This window comes from Heterodontus francisci, chromosome 3, assembly GCF_036365525.1.
Source record: "Heterodontus francisci isolate sHetFra1 chromosome 3, sHetFra1.hap1, whole genome shotgun sequence".
Classification (NCBI taxonomy): domain Eukaryota; kingdom Metazoa; phylum Chordata; class Chondrichthyes; order Heterodontiformes; family Heterodontidae; genus Heterodontus; species Heterodontus francisci.
The window spans coordinates 95,352,650-95,371,381 of NC_090373.1; the positions used below are offsets into that span (position 1 = coordinate 95,352,650).

At 41.9% G+C, this 18,732-nt stretch overlaps 1 protein-coding gene across 3 annotated transcripts in view; it reads left to right on the plus strand.

The window, feature by feature from the left end:
- Positions 1-18,732, plus strand: part of LOC137358646 (protein eva-1 homolog C) — a 421,707-nt gene that overhangs the window by 181,297 nt on the left and 221,678 nt on the right. For all 3 annotated transcript variants that reach the window (XM_068024805.1, XM_068024791.1, XM_068024798.1), the window contains exon 4: positions 4,935-5,087. In XM_068024805.1, the coding sequence (XP_067880906.1) occupies positions 4,935-5,087 (153 nt within the window). The remainder of the gene's footprint in view (positions 1-4,934; positions 5,088-18,732) is intronic.

Sequence of the window (18,732 nt, forward strand, 5' to 3'; positions counted from 1 at the left end):
ATTGATGGGAGGGCAGCACAGGGAGACAAGCTTTTGTACCAAGACACTCTTTGCAAGGCAGGTGGGTAAATACAATTTTAGAATGGAGGGGGTAGAGGTCATCACCTTTAACCTCAGGGGAAGCTGAACTGCATTATTCTTTAAAAAAAACCTTTCAGACTGCATACATTTCTTTACCTATTGAATATTTGGCATTCCCAATCCGTTAAAATCCATCTATAACAACAGACCACCATTCTTCTCAGTGTTTGCTTTAGTATTTGGCAAAAGCGTGACTGAAGCAAAAGAATAGCTTGATAGTAAAACACAAGCAAGTAAGCCCACATTGCAAACAGGAATTATAGATTTTCAACAAGGGATAGTTAAAGAGAAACCCTCAAAGATGTGTAAGTTATTTGTAACTTTGTGACTGTAATCAAAGGCTATTAGCATTTTTTTAAAAGTAGTCAGAAGATCCTATCCTAGTTATATTACAGGAGCTGGTTTGACACCACCTCCTGCTTTATAGCAATTCAAGCCGGCAACTAACTTATACTGCTGGCTTCATATTGCCATCTGGTAGACAAATTACAGCTCAACACATGTGCTTATATGCATATGCAGAGCTCAGTTTACTGATACCCAAATACTAGTTATATTTTTTAATGTCAGCAAAGAGCTGACTGAGCAGTCAACATTTTGTTAACATTTAAAAAGTTAAAAGTGTCGCATAAAAAGAGCACTTATGAAAGTTTTGAAGTTCACTTCATGCAGCTGCTGTTATCTTCTCTCGGTGCAGCAGATGGTCTCAAACTGCCTGCCAGGATTTGATGTACAAGCAGATCAGCAACATCACTGTCAAGCTGTACTGCAGCTTCTAAATTAATTTGGTGTGAAAAACCTATCGGGACTGCAGATGGCCACTCACAAAACCGCACTGTAAACTTCTAATTTAGGAGTATGCACTATGAACTGGGAAGTTCCATGGGCTCTTAAAGTATGAGTTGCCAGTTATGCAGTGACCACCAGTGTAGATAGGTTGACTCTTTACTTTCACTGGTGACAGTAAATGGGAAGCAGCTAAGGAGGTTGTGAGACACTGGCTGCTTTTTCACAATAATGTATGGTAGCCTGGCAAAGGACTACCATTACAAAAAGGGAAAGTTGCCTCCATTCAGGGACTGAATGACCACAGAAGTATATATGAATTAGGAACAGAAATAGGCCATTCGGCCCCTCTAGCTTGCTCCGCCGTTCAATAAGATCATGGCTGATCTGCTTGTCTCGAATTCCACACTCCCTTCTATCCCCGATAACCTCTGATTCCCTTGCCTAACAAGAATCTATCTACTCCTGCCTTAAAATTATTTAATGACCCTGCCTCCACCACCTTCTGAGGCAGAGAGTTCCAAAGTCACACACCCCTCTGAGAGAAAACATTTCTCCTCATCTCTGTCCTAAAAGGGCAACCCCTAATTTTAAAACAGTGTCCCCTAGTTCTGGACTCACCCACAAGAGGAAACATCCTTTCCACATCCACCTTGTCAAGACCGTTCAGGATCTTATATACTTCAATCAATCTCCCCTCATTGTTCTAAACTCCAGTGAATACAAGCCCAGTCTGTCCAAACTTTCCTCATAAGAGAATCCGCTCATTCCAGGTATCAATCTAGTAAACCTCCTCTGAACTGCCTCCAATGCATTCACATCCTTCCTTAAATAAGGAGACCAAGACTGCACACAGTACTTGAGCTGTGGTCTCACCAAGGTCCTGTATAACTGAAACATAACATTCTTTTATTTTCAATTCCTCTCGTAATAAAGAATAGCATTCCATTAGTAACATGGCCAGAGTTTGGTTGGAATATTTTAGATACGCAAGGATAACAAAGGTGGGAGTTTATTTGCCCATGCTGCTTGATGTTTTAAGAAGGAATGCTGTAGATAAGAGGGAGATATAAACAAGCTGATCAGGGTCATGCAGCCCAGGGCTTGCTATTATTGGGTCAGCACAAGTAGAAGTCACTTACCAAATTGTAGGAAGTACGTGACTCACACATGTGAAAAAACTCGAGCTCTGGGGCAATTTCAAATGGAGGGCCTACTTGGCAATGTTCCAGCTAAGCTGTACGTATGCACGGCCATGTAGCAGCCTGGAAGGTTACTGAGCAAGCCTTGCTCCGTGTGTGTGACCGTACATAAAAATGTAAAGGTTCAACACATTGAAAAGACTGGTCGTGCAAAACAATAACATTTTACAGGGAATGTTGCTACTTTGTCGGCTCAGAACCTTGCAGAATGGGTGGGGCAGCTGATGCGACAAGTGATGTTGGGGTTATGACCATTCAGGGAGGCTTAGATTATACAAGCCAAGGGGTTTTAAGGAGGTTCTGCTGGCCAAGCACACTTGAGGGTTTAGGATAAGGCAGAAAGAAAGCTTACCTCTCACCACGCAGACTGAATTTAAATTTTAGATTGTCAATAGCAGAGGCCCCAGCACTGATCCTTGTGGCACTCCACTAGCCGGCCAACTTGAAAATGCCATTTATCTCTACTCTCTGCCTCCTGTCCATTAACCAGTCCTCTATCCATGCTAATACATCACCCCAACTCCACGAGCCCTGATCTTGTCTATGAACCTTTTATGTGACACCTTATCAATGCCTTTTGGAAATCCAGGTATACTACATTCCAGTACTTTCCCGGTGACTGATGTCAGGCTGACTAACCTCTAGTTTCCCGTTTTCTCTCTCCTTCCTTTCTTGAACAGTGGTGTTACATTTGCTAACTTCCAATCTGTTGGGACTGTTCCAGAATGTAGGAAATTTTGGAAAATCATAGCCAGCCCATCCACTACCTCTGCAGCTATCTCTTTTAGAACTCTAGGTTGGAGGCTATCAGGTCCTGGGGATTTGTTGGACTTTAGTCCCTTGTGTTTCTCCAGTACTTTTTCTCTGGTGATTTTAATTACCTTCATTTGCTCAATCTTATTAGCCCTTAGGTCACTCTCTATTTCTGGTATGTAACTTGTGTCTTCTACTGTGAAGACAGACACAAAATATTTGTTCAATGTCTCTGCCATTTCCTCGTTCCCCATGATAATTTCTCCTGTCTCTGCTTCTAAGGGACCAACATTTACTTTAGCTCCTTTCTTTCTTTTTATATACTTGCAAAAGCTCTTACAATCTGTTTTTATATTCCTGGCTAGTTTACTCTCATATTCTGTTTTTTCCCTTTTTATCCACTTTTTGGTGGCCCTCTGCTGGTTTCTAAATCACTCCCAATCCTCAGAGTTACTATTATTCTTCGCAACATTATAAGCCTTTTCTTTTAATCTTCTTCTTCTTTGGCCTCCTTGTCTCGAGACAATGGATACGCGCCTGGAGGTGGTCAGTGGTTTGTGAAGCAGCGCCTGGAGTGGCTATAAAGGCCAATTCTAGAGTGGCCGACTCTTCCACAGGTGCTGCAGATAAAATTGGTTGTCGGGGCTGTTACGCAGTTGGCTCTCTCCTTGCACTTCTGACTTTTTTCCTGCCAACTGCTAAGTCTTTTCGACTCGCCGCGCTTTAGCCCTGCCTTTATGGTTGCCCGCCAGCTCTGGTGATCGCTGGCAACTGACTCCCACGACTTGTGATCAATGTCACAGGACGTCATGTCGCGTTTGCAGACGTCTTTAAAATGGAGACAAGGACGGCCGGTGGGTCTGATACCAGTGACGAGCTCGCTGTACAATGTGTCCTTGGGGATCCTGCCATCTTCCATGCGGCTCACATGGCCAAGCCATCTCAGGCGCGGCTGGCTTAGTAGGGTGTATATGCTGGGGATGTTGGCCGCCTCGAGGACTTCAGTGTTGGAGATACGGTCCTGCCACCTGATGCCAAGGATTCTCCGGAGGCAGCGAAGATGGAATCAGTTGAGACGTCGCTCTTGGCTGACATACGTTGTCCAGGCCTCGCTGCCTTAGAGCAATGTACTGAGGACACACGCTTGATACACTTGGACCTTTGTGTTCTGTGTCAGTGCGCCATTTTCCCACACTCTCTTGGCCAGTCTGGACATAGCAGTGGAAGCCTTTCCCATGCGCTTGTTGATTTCTGCATCGAGAGACAGGTTACTGGTGATAGTTGAGCCTAGGTAGGTGAACTCTTGAATCACTTCCAGAGCGTGGTCGCCGATATTGATGGATGGGGCATTTGTGACGTCCTGTCCCATGATGTTCGTTTTCTTTTTATCTAATACCATCCTTAACCTCCTTTGTAAGCCAGGGATGGATCTTTCTCGCTGAGTTTTTATTTTTCAGTTGAATGCACTTTTGTTGAACATTTTGAATTGTTTCTTTAAATGTTTCCCCTTGATTATTCACAGTTGGCAGTTTCGCTGGCGCACTTAGTGCCCAGTTTCTCTAGCAAGCTGTATGAACCTAACCTGGGGGAGGAGATATGTTACATTTCAGGACTTCGTTTTGACCACTTGTTCTCATAATGGATTTGAGAAAAAGAGTTATTCTCAGACTGTAAACTTGTCACAGACAGGCAATCCTTGCTGAGTACCTGTGATCAGGGATCTCCCAACACAGGCTAACAAACTACTCATCAATTAAAGTTTTCTGGAATAACAACAATAAAGCTTAGCTCATCAGTATTATAATCGCCTTTTGTTCCAATTTTTTAAAACTTGTGTGAATATACTTGGTTTTAACATAACTATTAAATGTAACTTTTTTCCCTCCAATTTCTTTCTGTAGAAAAATAGTAAAAAAAATCCTGAAATGTGACAGCTAAGCACAATTGAAGAAACATGATAATTTAATCATCATCTATTGATGATGATCTTTTGCATTTAAAAAGATGGCTTAACCAGTTTAATTCTCAGTTTCTAGAAACAGAGTAAAATGTGGAATCCTGATTTGGTTGGTTAAAAGGAGAAACTTAACAAGTCATTTTATGTAATTACAGATGAATACAAGAGTAAAGTGGCTTGTGAAGATGACAAGCTACGACTGAACTGTAAACGGAGCATGGTGATAGCCATCTACTCCGCCATCTTTGGCCGGTCACAAGAGGGAAGCTTGGAATGTCCTTACCAGAATGTTGGAGCTCCGGCTATAGGTAAGTGTGATGTATTCGCAAAGCTAAGAATTGACTAAATACATACATATCAATGACAATAGTCTGATCAAGTCCTGTACACAGATAAACTGGAAGGGCTGTTGCTTTTCTCATTCCAACTGCATCTTCTTATATTCATTCCAATGGATAAATCATTAGAATGCATATTTTTCATGAGAGAAATTTGAATTCAGTTCTCCTGTTACCTGAACAAGTTTATTCAGTGAGCAGCTGAGTTTCACAGATTGGGAAGGTGCAGTTAGCAGATCTCAGCTGAATGTACAAAAGATCAGTACCTTATAGTTAGCAAGGGAAAAATGGCCAGGTATCGATTCCTGTTTGTTAGCCAGTGAAGAACTTGCTGGAAGTGTACATGTATGGACATTGGATGAGGACAGCCTCAGGCTCAGCTGTGACATGAGGCTGTAAAGATAAGACAGCTTTAAGAGAAGTAGAGATGGAGATAAACTAATGCTGTACACAAGATCAAGCTTCCATGCTGGGACAGTTTGAAGTGTCATGCCAATAAGGGCAACTTATCCAGAAATGCATAATGCAAAACTTAAGGTCAGTTATGTATCATGGAGTTTTGCTCCATGAACTTACTTGCCAATAATTTCATAAATATTTATTCTCTTGTTATCTTATTTGGCCGTTTCTTGTGGCTCTCTTATATCTATTACTTTCTATTCCTAAGGCTCTTTTTTGCCAGGGTCAATCCACCCTTTGTACACCATTATCTGTACACCACAGTGTTTTATCATGATCTTCATTTCCCTCTTCTATTGTACACACCCTTCTTGCCTTGCACACTTCCTCTGGCTTGATTCTCCTTTCAGATTTGTAGATGCCAGCTGATCTTTCAAGTGTATAATTGGAACAGGGTCTAGAGAGGAGTGTGTTGCTGATGTTAAGAGGAAGCCACAGGGAAAGGGAAGAAGGGCGAGGGGAGTAATACTGGCTGTGAGGTGAAAGGTAGAGGAGAGTTAGAGGCTGGGGCGGCACAGGAAAGTACAGCATGGATAGAGATTAGCGACAAGGAGGAAAGTAGAATAGAGTTTCAGGTCAGAGAGGGATAGAAGGCTCCAGCAGCTGATGGGGACTAATGCCCCTCCAGATCCTCCTTCCGCTTCACTTCCCTCTGACCCCACCCCTTCTGATCTGACCCCTTGCCGTGTATTCACTATACCCTCTGACCCCCTCTCTGATGCTGAGCGTTCTGTACTCAGCAAAGGTCTCAGTTTTATCCCCTTACGCCCCCACCTCAATGAATTTCGCGCTCGGCATGACGTTGAGCTCTTCTTCCGTCGCCTCCACCTCCGGGGTCACTTCGACCAGGAGGCCTCCCCCCGACTAGCAGACCCATTCACCCGCCTCCAGCATTCTCCCTCTACCTGGACCCCTCCCCCTGGCCTCTTACCTGCTCTTGATCTCTTCATTGAAAACTGTCGGCGAGACATTGGTCGTCTCAATTTCTCTGCCCCCCTCACTCACTCTAACCTGTCCCCCTCTGAACTTGAGGCACTCCGTTCTCTCAGGTCTAACCCCGACATGGTCCTCAAACCTGCAGACAAGGGTGGTGCTGTTGTTGTATGGCGTACCGACCTCTACCTTGCAGAAGCTCAACGCCAACTCACAGACACCTCTTCCTACCTCCCTCTGGACCATGACCCCACCACCGAACATCAAGCCACCGTCCAAAGGACTGTCACTGACCTCATCTCCTCTGGAGACCTTCCCTCCACAGCTTCCAACCTCATAGTCCCACAACCCTGGACAGCCCGCTTCTACCTCCTTCCCAAAATCCACAAACGGGACTGTCCCGGCAGACCCATTGTGTCAGCCTGCTCCTGCCCCACTGAACTTATTTCTTCCTATCTAGACTCTATCTTTTCTCCGCTGGTCCAGTCTCTTCCCACCTACATCCGTGACTCTTCTGACGCCCTACGTCATTTTGACAATTTCCAGTTTCCTGGTCCCAACCGCTTCCTCTTCACTATGGACGTCCAATCGCTCTACACCTCCATCCCCCACCAGGATGGTTTGAGGGCTCTCCGCTTCTTCCTGGAACAGAGGCCCAACCAGTCCCCATCCACCACCACCCTCCTCCGCCTGGCTTAACTTGTTCTCACATTGAACAACTTCTCCTTCAACTCCACTCACTTCCTTCAAGTAAAAGGTGTCGCTATGGGTACCCGCATGGGTCCTAGTTATGCCTGTCTTTTTGTGGGATATGTCGAGCATTCTTTGTTCCAGTCCTACTCAGGCCCCCTCCCCCAACTCTTTTTCCGGTACATTGATGACTGTATCGGTGCCGTTTCCTGCTCCCGCCCCGAACTAGAAAACTTTATCAACTTTGCTTCCAATTTCCACCCTTCTCTCACCTTTACATGGTCCATCTCTGACACTTCCCTTCCCTTCCTCGACTTCTCTGTCTCCATCTCTGGGGATAGGTTGTCTACCAACATCCATTATAAGCCCACCGACTCCCACAGCTACCTCGACTACACTTCTTCACACCCTACCTCCTGTAAGGACTCCATTCCATTCTCCCAGTTTCTCCGTCTCCGACGCATCTGCTCTGATGATGCTACCTTCCATGACGGTGCTTCTGATATGACCTCCTTTTTCCTCAACCGAGGATTTCCCCCCACTGTGGTTGACAGGGCCCTCATCCGTGTCCGACCCATTCCCCGCACCTCTACCCTCACCCCTTCCCCTCCCTCCCAGAACCGTGACAGGGTTCCCCTTGTCCTCACTTTTCATCCCACCAGCCTCCATATCCAAAGGATCATCCTCCGCCATTTTCGCCACCTCCAGCGTGATGCCGCTACCAGTCGCATCTTCCCCTCCCTTCCCCTGTCAGCATTCCGAAGGGATCGTTCCTTCCGCGACACCCTGGGCCACTCCTCCATTACCCCCACCTCCTCGTCCCCGTCCCAGGGCACCTTCCCCTGCAATCGCAGGAGGTGTAATACCTGCCCATTTACCTCCTCTCTCCTCACTATCCCAGGCCCCAAACACTCCTTTCAGGTGAAGCAGCGATTTACTTGTACTTCTTTCAATGTAGTATACTGTATTCGCTGCTCACAGTGTGGTCTCCTCTACATTGGGGAGACCAAGCGCAGACTGGGTGACCGCTTTGCGGAACATCTCCGCTCAGTCCGCAAGCAGGACCCTGAGCTTCCGGTTGCTTGCCATTTCAACACTCCCCCCTGCTCTCGTGCTCACATCTCTGTCCTGGGATTGCTGCAGTGTTCCAGTGAACATCAACACAAGCTCGAGGAACAGCATCTCATCTACTGATTAGGCACACTACAGCCTGCCGGACTGAACATTGAGTTCAATAATTTCAGAGCATGACAGCCCCCCATTTTACTTTCATTTTTAGTTATTTTTTCTTCCTTGTTTTTACATTCTTTTTTACATTTTTTACAATCTTTTTTTTGCATTTATTTCATTTCATCTTAGTTTGTTCAGTTTGCTTACCCACTGTTTTTTTTCAGGTTTGCACTTGCTGCTGTTCAATATTCAGTGTATTTACACCTAATCTGTACTAATGCTTTGTCTTTCAACACACCATTAACATATTGTTTGCCTTTGCTCCGTGACCTTTTGGTCAGCTATGTGGCCTGGTCCAATCTACACCTTCTCCTTTGTTATCTCTTGCCCCACCCCCACCTCACTTGCTTATAATCTGTGACTTTTCTAATATTTATCAGTTCCGAAGAAGGGTCACTGACCCGAAACGTTAACTCTGCTTCTTTTTCCACAGATGCTGCCAGACCTGCTGAGTGATTCCAGCATTTCTTGTTTTTATTTCAGATTTCCAGCATCCGCAGTATTTTGCTTTTATATTAGGGATAGAAGGTGGAGTGGGGTTAGAGAGGACAGAGCAATGTTAGAGACTGGGGGAGACGGGGAAGGTAGAATCAGGTCAAATACTGTGGGTGGGATTATTATTACATGTGACACAACCAGGGTGGAGGGTTGCGAGATATTGGCTGAGATGTGCGACTGTGAGGTCAGTTGTAGGCAGTAGAGTGGGAAGGGAGGTGCGCTTGGCAGGGGCGTGGGTGCCAGAACTTGGAGAATGGGAAGGGTGAGGGGCGATGGAAAAAGGGAGTACTTCTAACTTTATTTTCTGTAAAGTGTTACACTAAGCATGTGCTCTATATTTAGATTTCTTTTTTAAAAATTACATTTTACATATGATGCACATATAAAAATGAATTGTACATTCTGCAGTAGTAATTATGACATTATACAATACATAGATTATAATAGATTATATATAAAATTATATAGATTGCAAAAAATATATCTGTAAAATTTCAAAAGTACATAAGGTCCAACATACAAGGCAGCCCAGGCTATTATAGAGTGATTGGAGTTGTAGGCCGGAGCCTAGATTAGGTAATAGTTGAAGTGGCTGAAAGATGATTGGATGAAAGGGCCAGAAGCACTTTGAGCAACTGAATATGTACCTCGGAATGTCAAAGGCACAAATAAAAGCAGTAGGCCAAGAAGGCAGGAATAGGTTGGGAAGTGGTTAACACCGGGGGCTAGACAGCAAAGTTGCAGACTGGAACACTGGATGTTGAAAGCAGGCTTGACAGGTAGCAACATTTTTACTGTTTTTTAAAACAATGCAAACACAAAATAAAGAAACTGGAGGTCTCCGTGTGTCACATAGGAAAGAGCGGGTCATGGAGGGGTGAGTGATTAGTGGCAGTAGTGGGCCTGAGGTGGCCTGAAATTGCCCAAATGATGCTCCAGGAAACCTGACATGGGACAAAATTGTGAAATAAAAGTGATTTAAATGTAAAAATAATTCTTACCTCCAGTGCTTACTACTACCAATATGGCTGACACACTGGTGGTACAGAAAGTTAAACTGCTCCACAGAGACACCCAGTGGACAGAGCCTGCAGATACATCCTGAAACCAAGCTATTTTTAACCATAAACTCTCATTATGAAATAGTCAGCTATTGCGTGACATCAGGCATGAGTGAGCGTGCATAAGGTAGCCGTGACAACTTTATTATTGAAGATAACTATCACAGTACCACCTAAGTTGTAATAGGAACTGCAGGTACTGATGATGGGTTTTTCTATAGGATCAAGATTGATTTCAGTTTTCAATGAGTCAAGGAATGAATAATGCAGCACAGACAGAGGCCATCCAGCATGGTGCCTGTGTAACATGTACAAAAGTTTACAACAGCAGGATTCATTATTAAGATAAATTTTCAAAGCTTCTGCTTTTAAAAGAGATTATGCTAAGAAGTTTTTGAATTAATCAGTTTGTATCAGGACTAACTTATTACACCTTATTATTTAATGTTAAATCAATTGAATCTATAATCTTATTTGAATGTTCGTAGTGAAAGGTAAAAAGATGCCAATGAACTTTTGAGATTTCTGTTTAGCATCTGGTTTCAGAAGTTGCATCCTATTAAACTGACCAAGTTTAAAACAGTTGTCATGAATGATGTGGTGAGAGGTAAAGCCACAGTGAAAGAAAGTGTAGCCTGAAAGCTGTTACAGATATTAGCAATTATCTTATTAATTTGCAATGTTGCAAAATAATCAAAACTGTGTTTTTTTTTCGAAGAACCACGGCAAATTGCTGTAAACTAACAGACCGAACATTTCTGAACCATGCATAATTATAAGGTTATAATTAGTATTATATTCATTTTAATTTGTACTGATTTTGCTATTCCTTCCATTAACATTACATTAGTTCAAGCATTAGGAAGTCCCCTCATTTATCATGGGAGGGATAGGATATGATGAGGAATTGAATCATACTTTTTTTTTTACAGTAGACTGTTTACTGTCAGAGCAGAAATAAAATTATCCTGTTTTACATGGTCTATTTGAATCTAGAAGAGCAAGAGATGAATGCATGCTTCCTGTTGCTATGTAAACAGGCTTCAGCATCTGCAGTAGGCTATGATCATCAGTTACAGCTTGTGTGTTTTTACAGCAGCGCTGTTGTACAGTAGCTTTGTCTGAAACAAAGAACAGGTTTTCAGCCAAATTATTTCATTTGTATTGATCTTGTCAACAGGGGCAATATTGCTTTAATTAAATGTACCCAATGTACGCTTTATCACTGCAAATAACATGTCAGTAGTTTCCACTTAGTTATTTAGTTGGACTCAATTTTTGCTAACATACTTCATAAGCACAAGTTCAGGTTTAATATTTCACACTGTTACTACTTTCAGGGCTGATTATATAATCCCAGTACTTAGCACAGTGTGATGCACAACTCCTGCTCATGCTGCAATTAAAATGGGTGGTACAATCAATTGTGAAGCGCAGGCTTGTTCATGGGCTAAACTGAAAGAAATTCACTCACTTCACTGCAGATATGTGGGAACTAGATGGATTATTAAGAACAATGTTACGGTGCACTGTGATGCTTCTCCTGGTATGTTGCCAAGAATCTAGCGGCAAACAGTAATGCCTCTGTGTACAGTATTAGAAATAATTTTCTTGGGCATAGCTTAAAGCAGTTTTGCTTTCATTCTTAGCTGTCTCACACAGAGAGGTTATAATGACTTCAGATTTGTACAAGAAGTCTCCTTCACATTAGGCCTAGGGTCATGACAGCAGTATTGTAAATTGTAAAAAAAAATGATGTTGGAGTAACTGGATCTGATCATTTGCTCAGCATGTGAACGGCACTTGTAATTAATCACTTCTACAGAGAAAATCTACTAACAGCCCTTTCAATGGTAAAAATAAGAGAGCTGACTTTGAGATAGAGCTTTTAGTGTAAACCAATACAGCTGATGGAGGCTGTCATGCGCTGAAAATTTCAGGTTAAGGAGCTATGACAAGATCAGGATCTGAGCGATGCCCAGTGGAGCAGTCCAACTCCAGCATCTTTTTTTTGGTCTTGAACGAGAATTCACTTTTGCTTTCAGCTGATCATAATCATGTTGGGAGCTACCAAAACTCAGACCCAAAATGGAAACTGACCTGCCAGTTTTTATATATTAATGGCCAAGGCTGAGAATGCAGGACACTGCTAAGATTGAAAAGTAGGCAAGAAAAGGAAATAAATCAAGAAACCATGGTTAGGTGGTGTCAAGTTTGGGTTGAAAGAGGCTGTGAATTGCAGGAGGTGTGAAAGACTGATATTTGGCTATAGGTTTTTTGCAGAGCCGAGAATTCTACTTTTTCACAATGAATTAGACCCTGACCTCAATAAACTGACTGATTCTAGATTGTATTCGATTTCCATTGTGGAATTTTGGGCTTCCTCAGTGTGGCTCTCTTCCTCCACATTCAGGCTTCTGTAACACAAATAGGATTTCCTATTTGGAAGTGCAATTCTATTCATGCATTATCAATGTAATCCAGTGGGATTATGCAGTTGTTTCTTACTGAAAGACTCCTCTGTGTTGCATACTTGATGTGATCAGGTAACATTGCAATAGATTAACAGATAAACAAGTGAAGCTGCAAAAGGTTATGTTTATAGTATAGCTGATACTCAGGATGTTTTAACATGATTTTATTTTGGCAGTGTGGTGATTTGTTTTTAAAGAACATGTTAGAGTGTAGCAAAAATTGTAGTCTTGGGGAATTTTATTAATGCTCCCATTTACCCTGGAAAAGTAGCAGCTTTGTCCGGTGGAACTCTATTAAGTTTGCAAAAAGGTCATTATTCTTCTGTGCCCATGTGTAAAGCCTGTTGGTTGTTAGTGTAGCTGACAAATAAAGAACAACTTTTTAACAATTTTATATTCATTAAAATAAAGTCATACGACAATCAATTAAACTGCAGATTTTGCATTGTTGAAGTGTAGGTTTTGCATTGCACCTGTGCAAATTCTGTAATATAACTGCAGTATAAGGTAACAAATCTGAGCACAAATCAATTAATCAGAACTTAGTCTCACATTAGCTGTAGTATAACTGCACCCAATGTAGTTGAACTTGCTTTTAATTTTAATAAAGAGTCAACAGGAATGCCAGCTCTTTACTAAGATCAGTTTTGGTGAGCAGAGCTCTGTATGTGTATTATGCTCAAGTAGAGTTCTGCTTTGATTGAGCACAGGGGACAACAGTGTAATTGCATTCTCCAAAATGTATCTGTGTCCATTTGGTACAGTAAAACAAATGTAGGCGAACCTAATACAAGAGCAAAGTACTGCAGATGCTGGAAATCTGAAATAAAAATAGGAAATGTGCAAGTACTCAGCAAGTCTGGCAGCATCTGTGGAGAGAGAAAAACGGAGTTAACATTTCAGCTTGGTGACCTTAAGAATCAATTTAATTTATTTTAATTTTAAAGGTTTTACTTACCTCAAACAGAGGGAAGTTGCAATCTATGAATAATGATTATAGCAATGGCTTATTGCTATGTTGTGTGGATGAGTGACCTGTAAAAGGCCATTTTCTGAAAACAGACCATTGTCTGGCACCGGTACAACATAACTCAACCTTTTCAGCTTGTGGATTTTGTGGTTCAATACCACTGACTGGTTTGTCAGTAAACATTACTGTCTCATGGTTTATAACTATCATGAAAGAAGGAAAATATACTATAATTATGGTTTGTTCCAGTAATATTGCCTGAGGGCCCAGGTGCAATGGAATCCATTCTATTTATATTTTGAGTGTGTATTGGGGTGGGAAGAGGAAATTCAACGGCACTGATACACAAGCTTACACATGTTTTCAAGTGATAATTCACAAGCTTGATTCTGGATGCTGTATCATATTCAATGCTTGTGTATGGGTCATAAAGGCAGCGATTGGAAAATGTAATTGCCAACTAGCATGAGTGGGTTGAACTGTACAGTCTGCCATTAACCAAACAAAGGCGGCAGCCTCTGTTTCCGCTGGCAATATTTGTTTTGCTGCTAAATTGAGAAACCCACATCTCCTTAGGTAGGTCTGAGAGGCTCTTCAGGCACAGCGCCGATGCTTAAAGTGCCAGTGCCTCGATTATCTTATTGTACTGCCACTAAAGTCAGGACTGTTGTCTGTCGTAGCACTAAAAGGTAAATATCAGCGTTATATTTCTGTAGTAATGCATTTTTAAACTAAACACCCTGAAGCTTCTTACGGGAATTCCTGGGATTAAATGGTGACACAGGAATATAGAGTATCTTTCGGATATTTGTGAAGTCATCAGCTGCGCTTCTCCTCACCAAAGGTCACATTCAATTTGTTTCCATGATCATCTCACTGGATGCAGCTACCCCCTACCACCCCCACCACCCGACTCCCCTACAATTATCTGCTGTCCTTAATCTGTTCATGCACCAAATGCTCTTAAATTAGACAGAGGGTGGATTGAACATGGAGTTCTCTGCTTCATTCCATTTTTGGAGCAGAGTCCATAACTTTGTTTTAAATGGAATTAGATGGATGGTTGAAAAAGAGGAATATCAAAGGGAATGGGGATGGAGCAGGGGAGTCAGATTAGAATAGATAGTTCACCTGGAGAGGAAAACAAGCACAGAGTTAATGGTCCAAATAGCTTGTTTCTGTGCTGTATTCTATAATTCCACTGGTCTGATGTAGGTTCCTCATAGAAAATGAGAGAGATCGGTATCAGGAATCATTCAAGCTTCAGGTCCAATAGCAAGAGCTGGTATGTTATAAACTCTGATTGGAGTGGACACCAGTATTATTATAGAATCAGTTGCAGACTATTGACAAATGGTTGAAACCATTGTATAACTGGGCGGAGAATAAGTTAAACAGTTTGTCAGAAGCCAGGGCTCATTTTCCAAATGCACAAATGCTCTTTTGTGCTTTTTGGGTGTGCTCACACCAGTAGCTCAATCCAGTTACAAAGAAATCAGTATTGCTTTCTGAATACAGGATTAGGGTTTCTTCGTTGCACTGCTGAAGTGAATTGAATTCTGGTTTCCATATTTGTTTGTTTTGTTCACGTTTCTGAAGCTACTCTTGGCGCAGCAATTTAAACCCTGTGAAGCCTTGTTATTACTGAGTGAAGAAAACCAGAACCTGCCATCCATGATTGATTAGAAAAGGAAACCTCTTTGATAAATAAGGTGTTGTAGATCTTTGGGAAAATTGACAGATAATCATCTGCACTAGCCAGTATAGGAATACAATTTGCTATCAATGTACACTTTACTGTCAATTGTAGTATTTTAAATTTTCTAATAGGAAATTTAAGACTATAAGAGATGATTTAGATTAGTGGTTCCACACCCCGGCAATCAAAGGTAAGATTCTAGAAGCCATGACAAGCTATAATTTAGTAAATTCAGTACAGATTGCAGAGAAGTGAGTCTCTGAGTCTTCACACATAAAGGACAAAAAGTATAATATTACAACTGTTAGTGGAAGCTACTAGCCATACAATGCTTTTATTTGCACCTAAAGTTGTTTTACGACATACTCTAAACCCTTTTACAACTGCCTACAAGTTCTCTCATGACAGTAACCCACTTCCTGGATCTACTGGAAGAGCCACCAGCTTTGATCCTTTTAGCTGTTTCTATATTATTCCAAAATTGCCTTCTAAATATCTTTGCTGCTTCCTTCAGCTCTGGTATTGGTGCTGGTGCTGCCTCTTTAAGGTGTGCTGCTAGCAGTGATGCTTCCTCCTTCAGGTGTGGTGTTTGTACTGGTGATTCCTCCTTCAGTACAGTTGCTGCCTCTTTTTGATGTGCTGCTGCTACTTTTAGTGTGGTGTTAATACTGGTGCTACCTCTTTCAGTTATGATGTTTGTATTCGTGCCACCTCCTTCAGATTTGATGTCAGTACCCGTGCTGCCTTCTTGAGTTATGCCATTGGTAATTGTGTTGCCTCCTTCAAGTCTGATGCGGGAAAATGGCGTTGAGGTAGAATATCAACCGTGCTCTAGTTGAATAGCGGAACAGGCTTGAGGGGCCAAATGGCCTACTCCTGTTCCTATTTCCTATGTTCCTATGTACCAGTTTTGACTTTGATATTTATATGGTGCCTTTCTTTCACAACCTCAGGATGTTCCAAACTACTTTAGAGCCAATGAAGTGTAGTCATTGTTTCAGTGTAGGAAACATGGCAACCAATTTGTGCACAACTCGGCCCCACAAACAATATATGGGCCAAGGAACCAGGGAGAACCCCCCCCTGTGCTTCTTCAAAATAATGCCATGAGATCTTTCACATTCAGCTGAGAGGGCTGACGATATCTTGGTTTAATATCTCATCCAAAATATGCTACCTCTGACAGTGCAACACTCGCTCAGTACTTCAAAGTGCTACCTTAGATTTTGTGCTCCAAGGCTCTGGAATGGGATTTGAACCAACAACCTTCTGACTCAAGGTTAAAATTCACATTGACTTGGATTTTGCTGACAGCTGCCCACAAATATTTGCCCAGCTGTAGAGTGGAGACTTCCAATCCTCAGGCATCTGTTCCAGCATGGTGCCCTCTATAGCAGATCTGTGGCAACTGTGGACAGGACAAGACACAGCAAGACTCTTCAACCAATCAGATTGATGAATCCTCATTAAGACATGCAGAGTCCAAAACAGAAATAATAAAGCAGTAAATCTAAATTAGATTTAAATCATGTAGAGAAAGCAATATAAAGACAGGGACATACAGATGATATTAAGGACAAATGATAAAAGATATAAAAAAGTAAAAAAAGGACTATTTTTATCCTTTTTGAAATTTGTAGTATTCATTTTCTTAAGGATTGAAACTTACACTTGTAAAATTAATTTTTCAGGACCAGAGAGGTTGTTCAGCAATAATTATTACTTATTACTCTGTTTAAAATCTCACTTCGTCCTAAATTCACAAACCCTAACTTTTTCAGCCATCTTTAGAGCAAAATTAGTGGGTAAGTAACTCCAAGTTCATGCCATTTCAGTGATTTCAGTTGCGTGTCAATCGGCAAGGATTCTAACAGCACAGCCTTTGGAGGAGCAGGGTATCGCTGATAGCAACTTCTGGATTTCCGCGTTTAACTGAGCATTTGCAGATGCCAAAAGTTGCTGTCAGTTTTACCCCATAATAATGGTGAGTGCTGACAGCCCATTGTCATTATTACTGCAAAATATGAGCCATTGTTGAACCTTCTTTCAACTATGAGCTTAGTGTAGAATCAATATGTTGACACTGATGCTTCCTAATGTTTAGCTTGGTCCAGGTGAAATCTCACTTGTCAGTTTCTCCTTTCTATGAGATACGAAATTCTGTTAAGAGAAAATGCACTGATCAACAAGACTTGTACTTTGCTCTGACTTTTTTTCAAATTTGGCAGTGTTCTGTACTAAGGACTTTGGCCCATCACCTAAGTTTCTAAAAGAAAGTTCTGTGAATTGGTTCCTGATCACATGGGATCCATTCTCAGAACTGTGAATCCTGGCTAATAAAAAAATCATCACCAAAATCAATATTAATAAGTTCAAAACAGTGCTCCTTGAAGGATTGAAACATGAATACTTTCTGTTGAAGTAAATATAAAAAAGCAGTGTGTCGAAGTATTATGAATTACATGCCTCCACTCAGAGCTATTATACAGTGATGTCAACATATACACTACATCAGATAAATAGCTTTCATGGTAAGAATTTGCTTTGTAAATAACAGTAAGCAGACTATTTTCTTGGATGGGCATTGATTTATAATTGAAAAGTTGCATGGGTGTTCAGCACTTGTGTATATGAACACCTACCAATTTATTCTCTCCCTATGCATTGGATTCAGTGATCCTCTGCTATTTTAACTACAGTAGTTAATATTTGTAAATGGATTAATAGTTGTGAAAAGTAGCAGATATAGGAAGTGAACCACACAGAGAAAATTAAGCCATTTAATATTTACTTTAATGTTGAAGTTGAACAACACAGCTTTCAACAGTTGAATCTTGGACTATATCAAACAAGATATTCTCTTGGATTTTGTTGTGACTGATGAAGGAACAGCTTAAGCCATTTGCCTTGTGTACAGTTGCCCAGAGACTGTTTGCAGACTTGTCTGATCCAGTGTGGTGGGCTGGGATTTAACGATCCCGAAGTAGACGGCAATGGGGGGTTGGGGGGTGGTGCTGTAAAATTGTGTGGGATGACAATGGTACGGAGGCCCGATATCATCTCGCCTCAGTTGAATTCTACGAGTGGCAGATGGCAAGAAGTGCGGCGACTCTGTTCGCTTTTAATAATGAGAAATTGTGAGGCAGTTTAGTAGATTATTAAAGCAATTGATGTGTTAAATGGGCCTGTCCGGATCGAGCATTAAGCACACGGGTGACATGGGGCATTGGCAGCCTTCTAGAGGCAGCAACGAAGTGGCAGCTGCTGCCATTGCTGCACTTGGCAACTGTGCAGTAAGGCTTTTCTTACTTACAAACCTAAGAGCATACGAATTAGGAGCAGGAGTAGGCCACTCGACCCCTCGAGCCTGCTCCGTCATTCGATAAGATCATGGCTGATCGGATTATAACCACGGCTCCACATTCCCACATTCCCGGCCTACCCCCTTGCTTATCAAGAATCTGTCTACCTCTGCCTTAAAAATGTTTAACTACTTGGCTTCCACCGCCTTTTGAGGAAGAGAATTCCAAAGACTCACGACCCTCTGAGAGAAAAAATCTCTCTGTCTTAAATGGGCGACCCCTTATTTTTAAATAGTGAC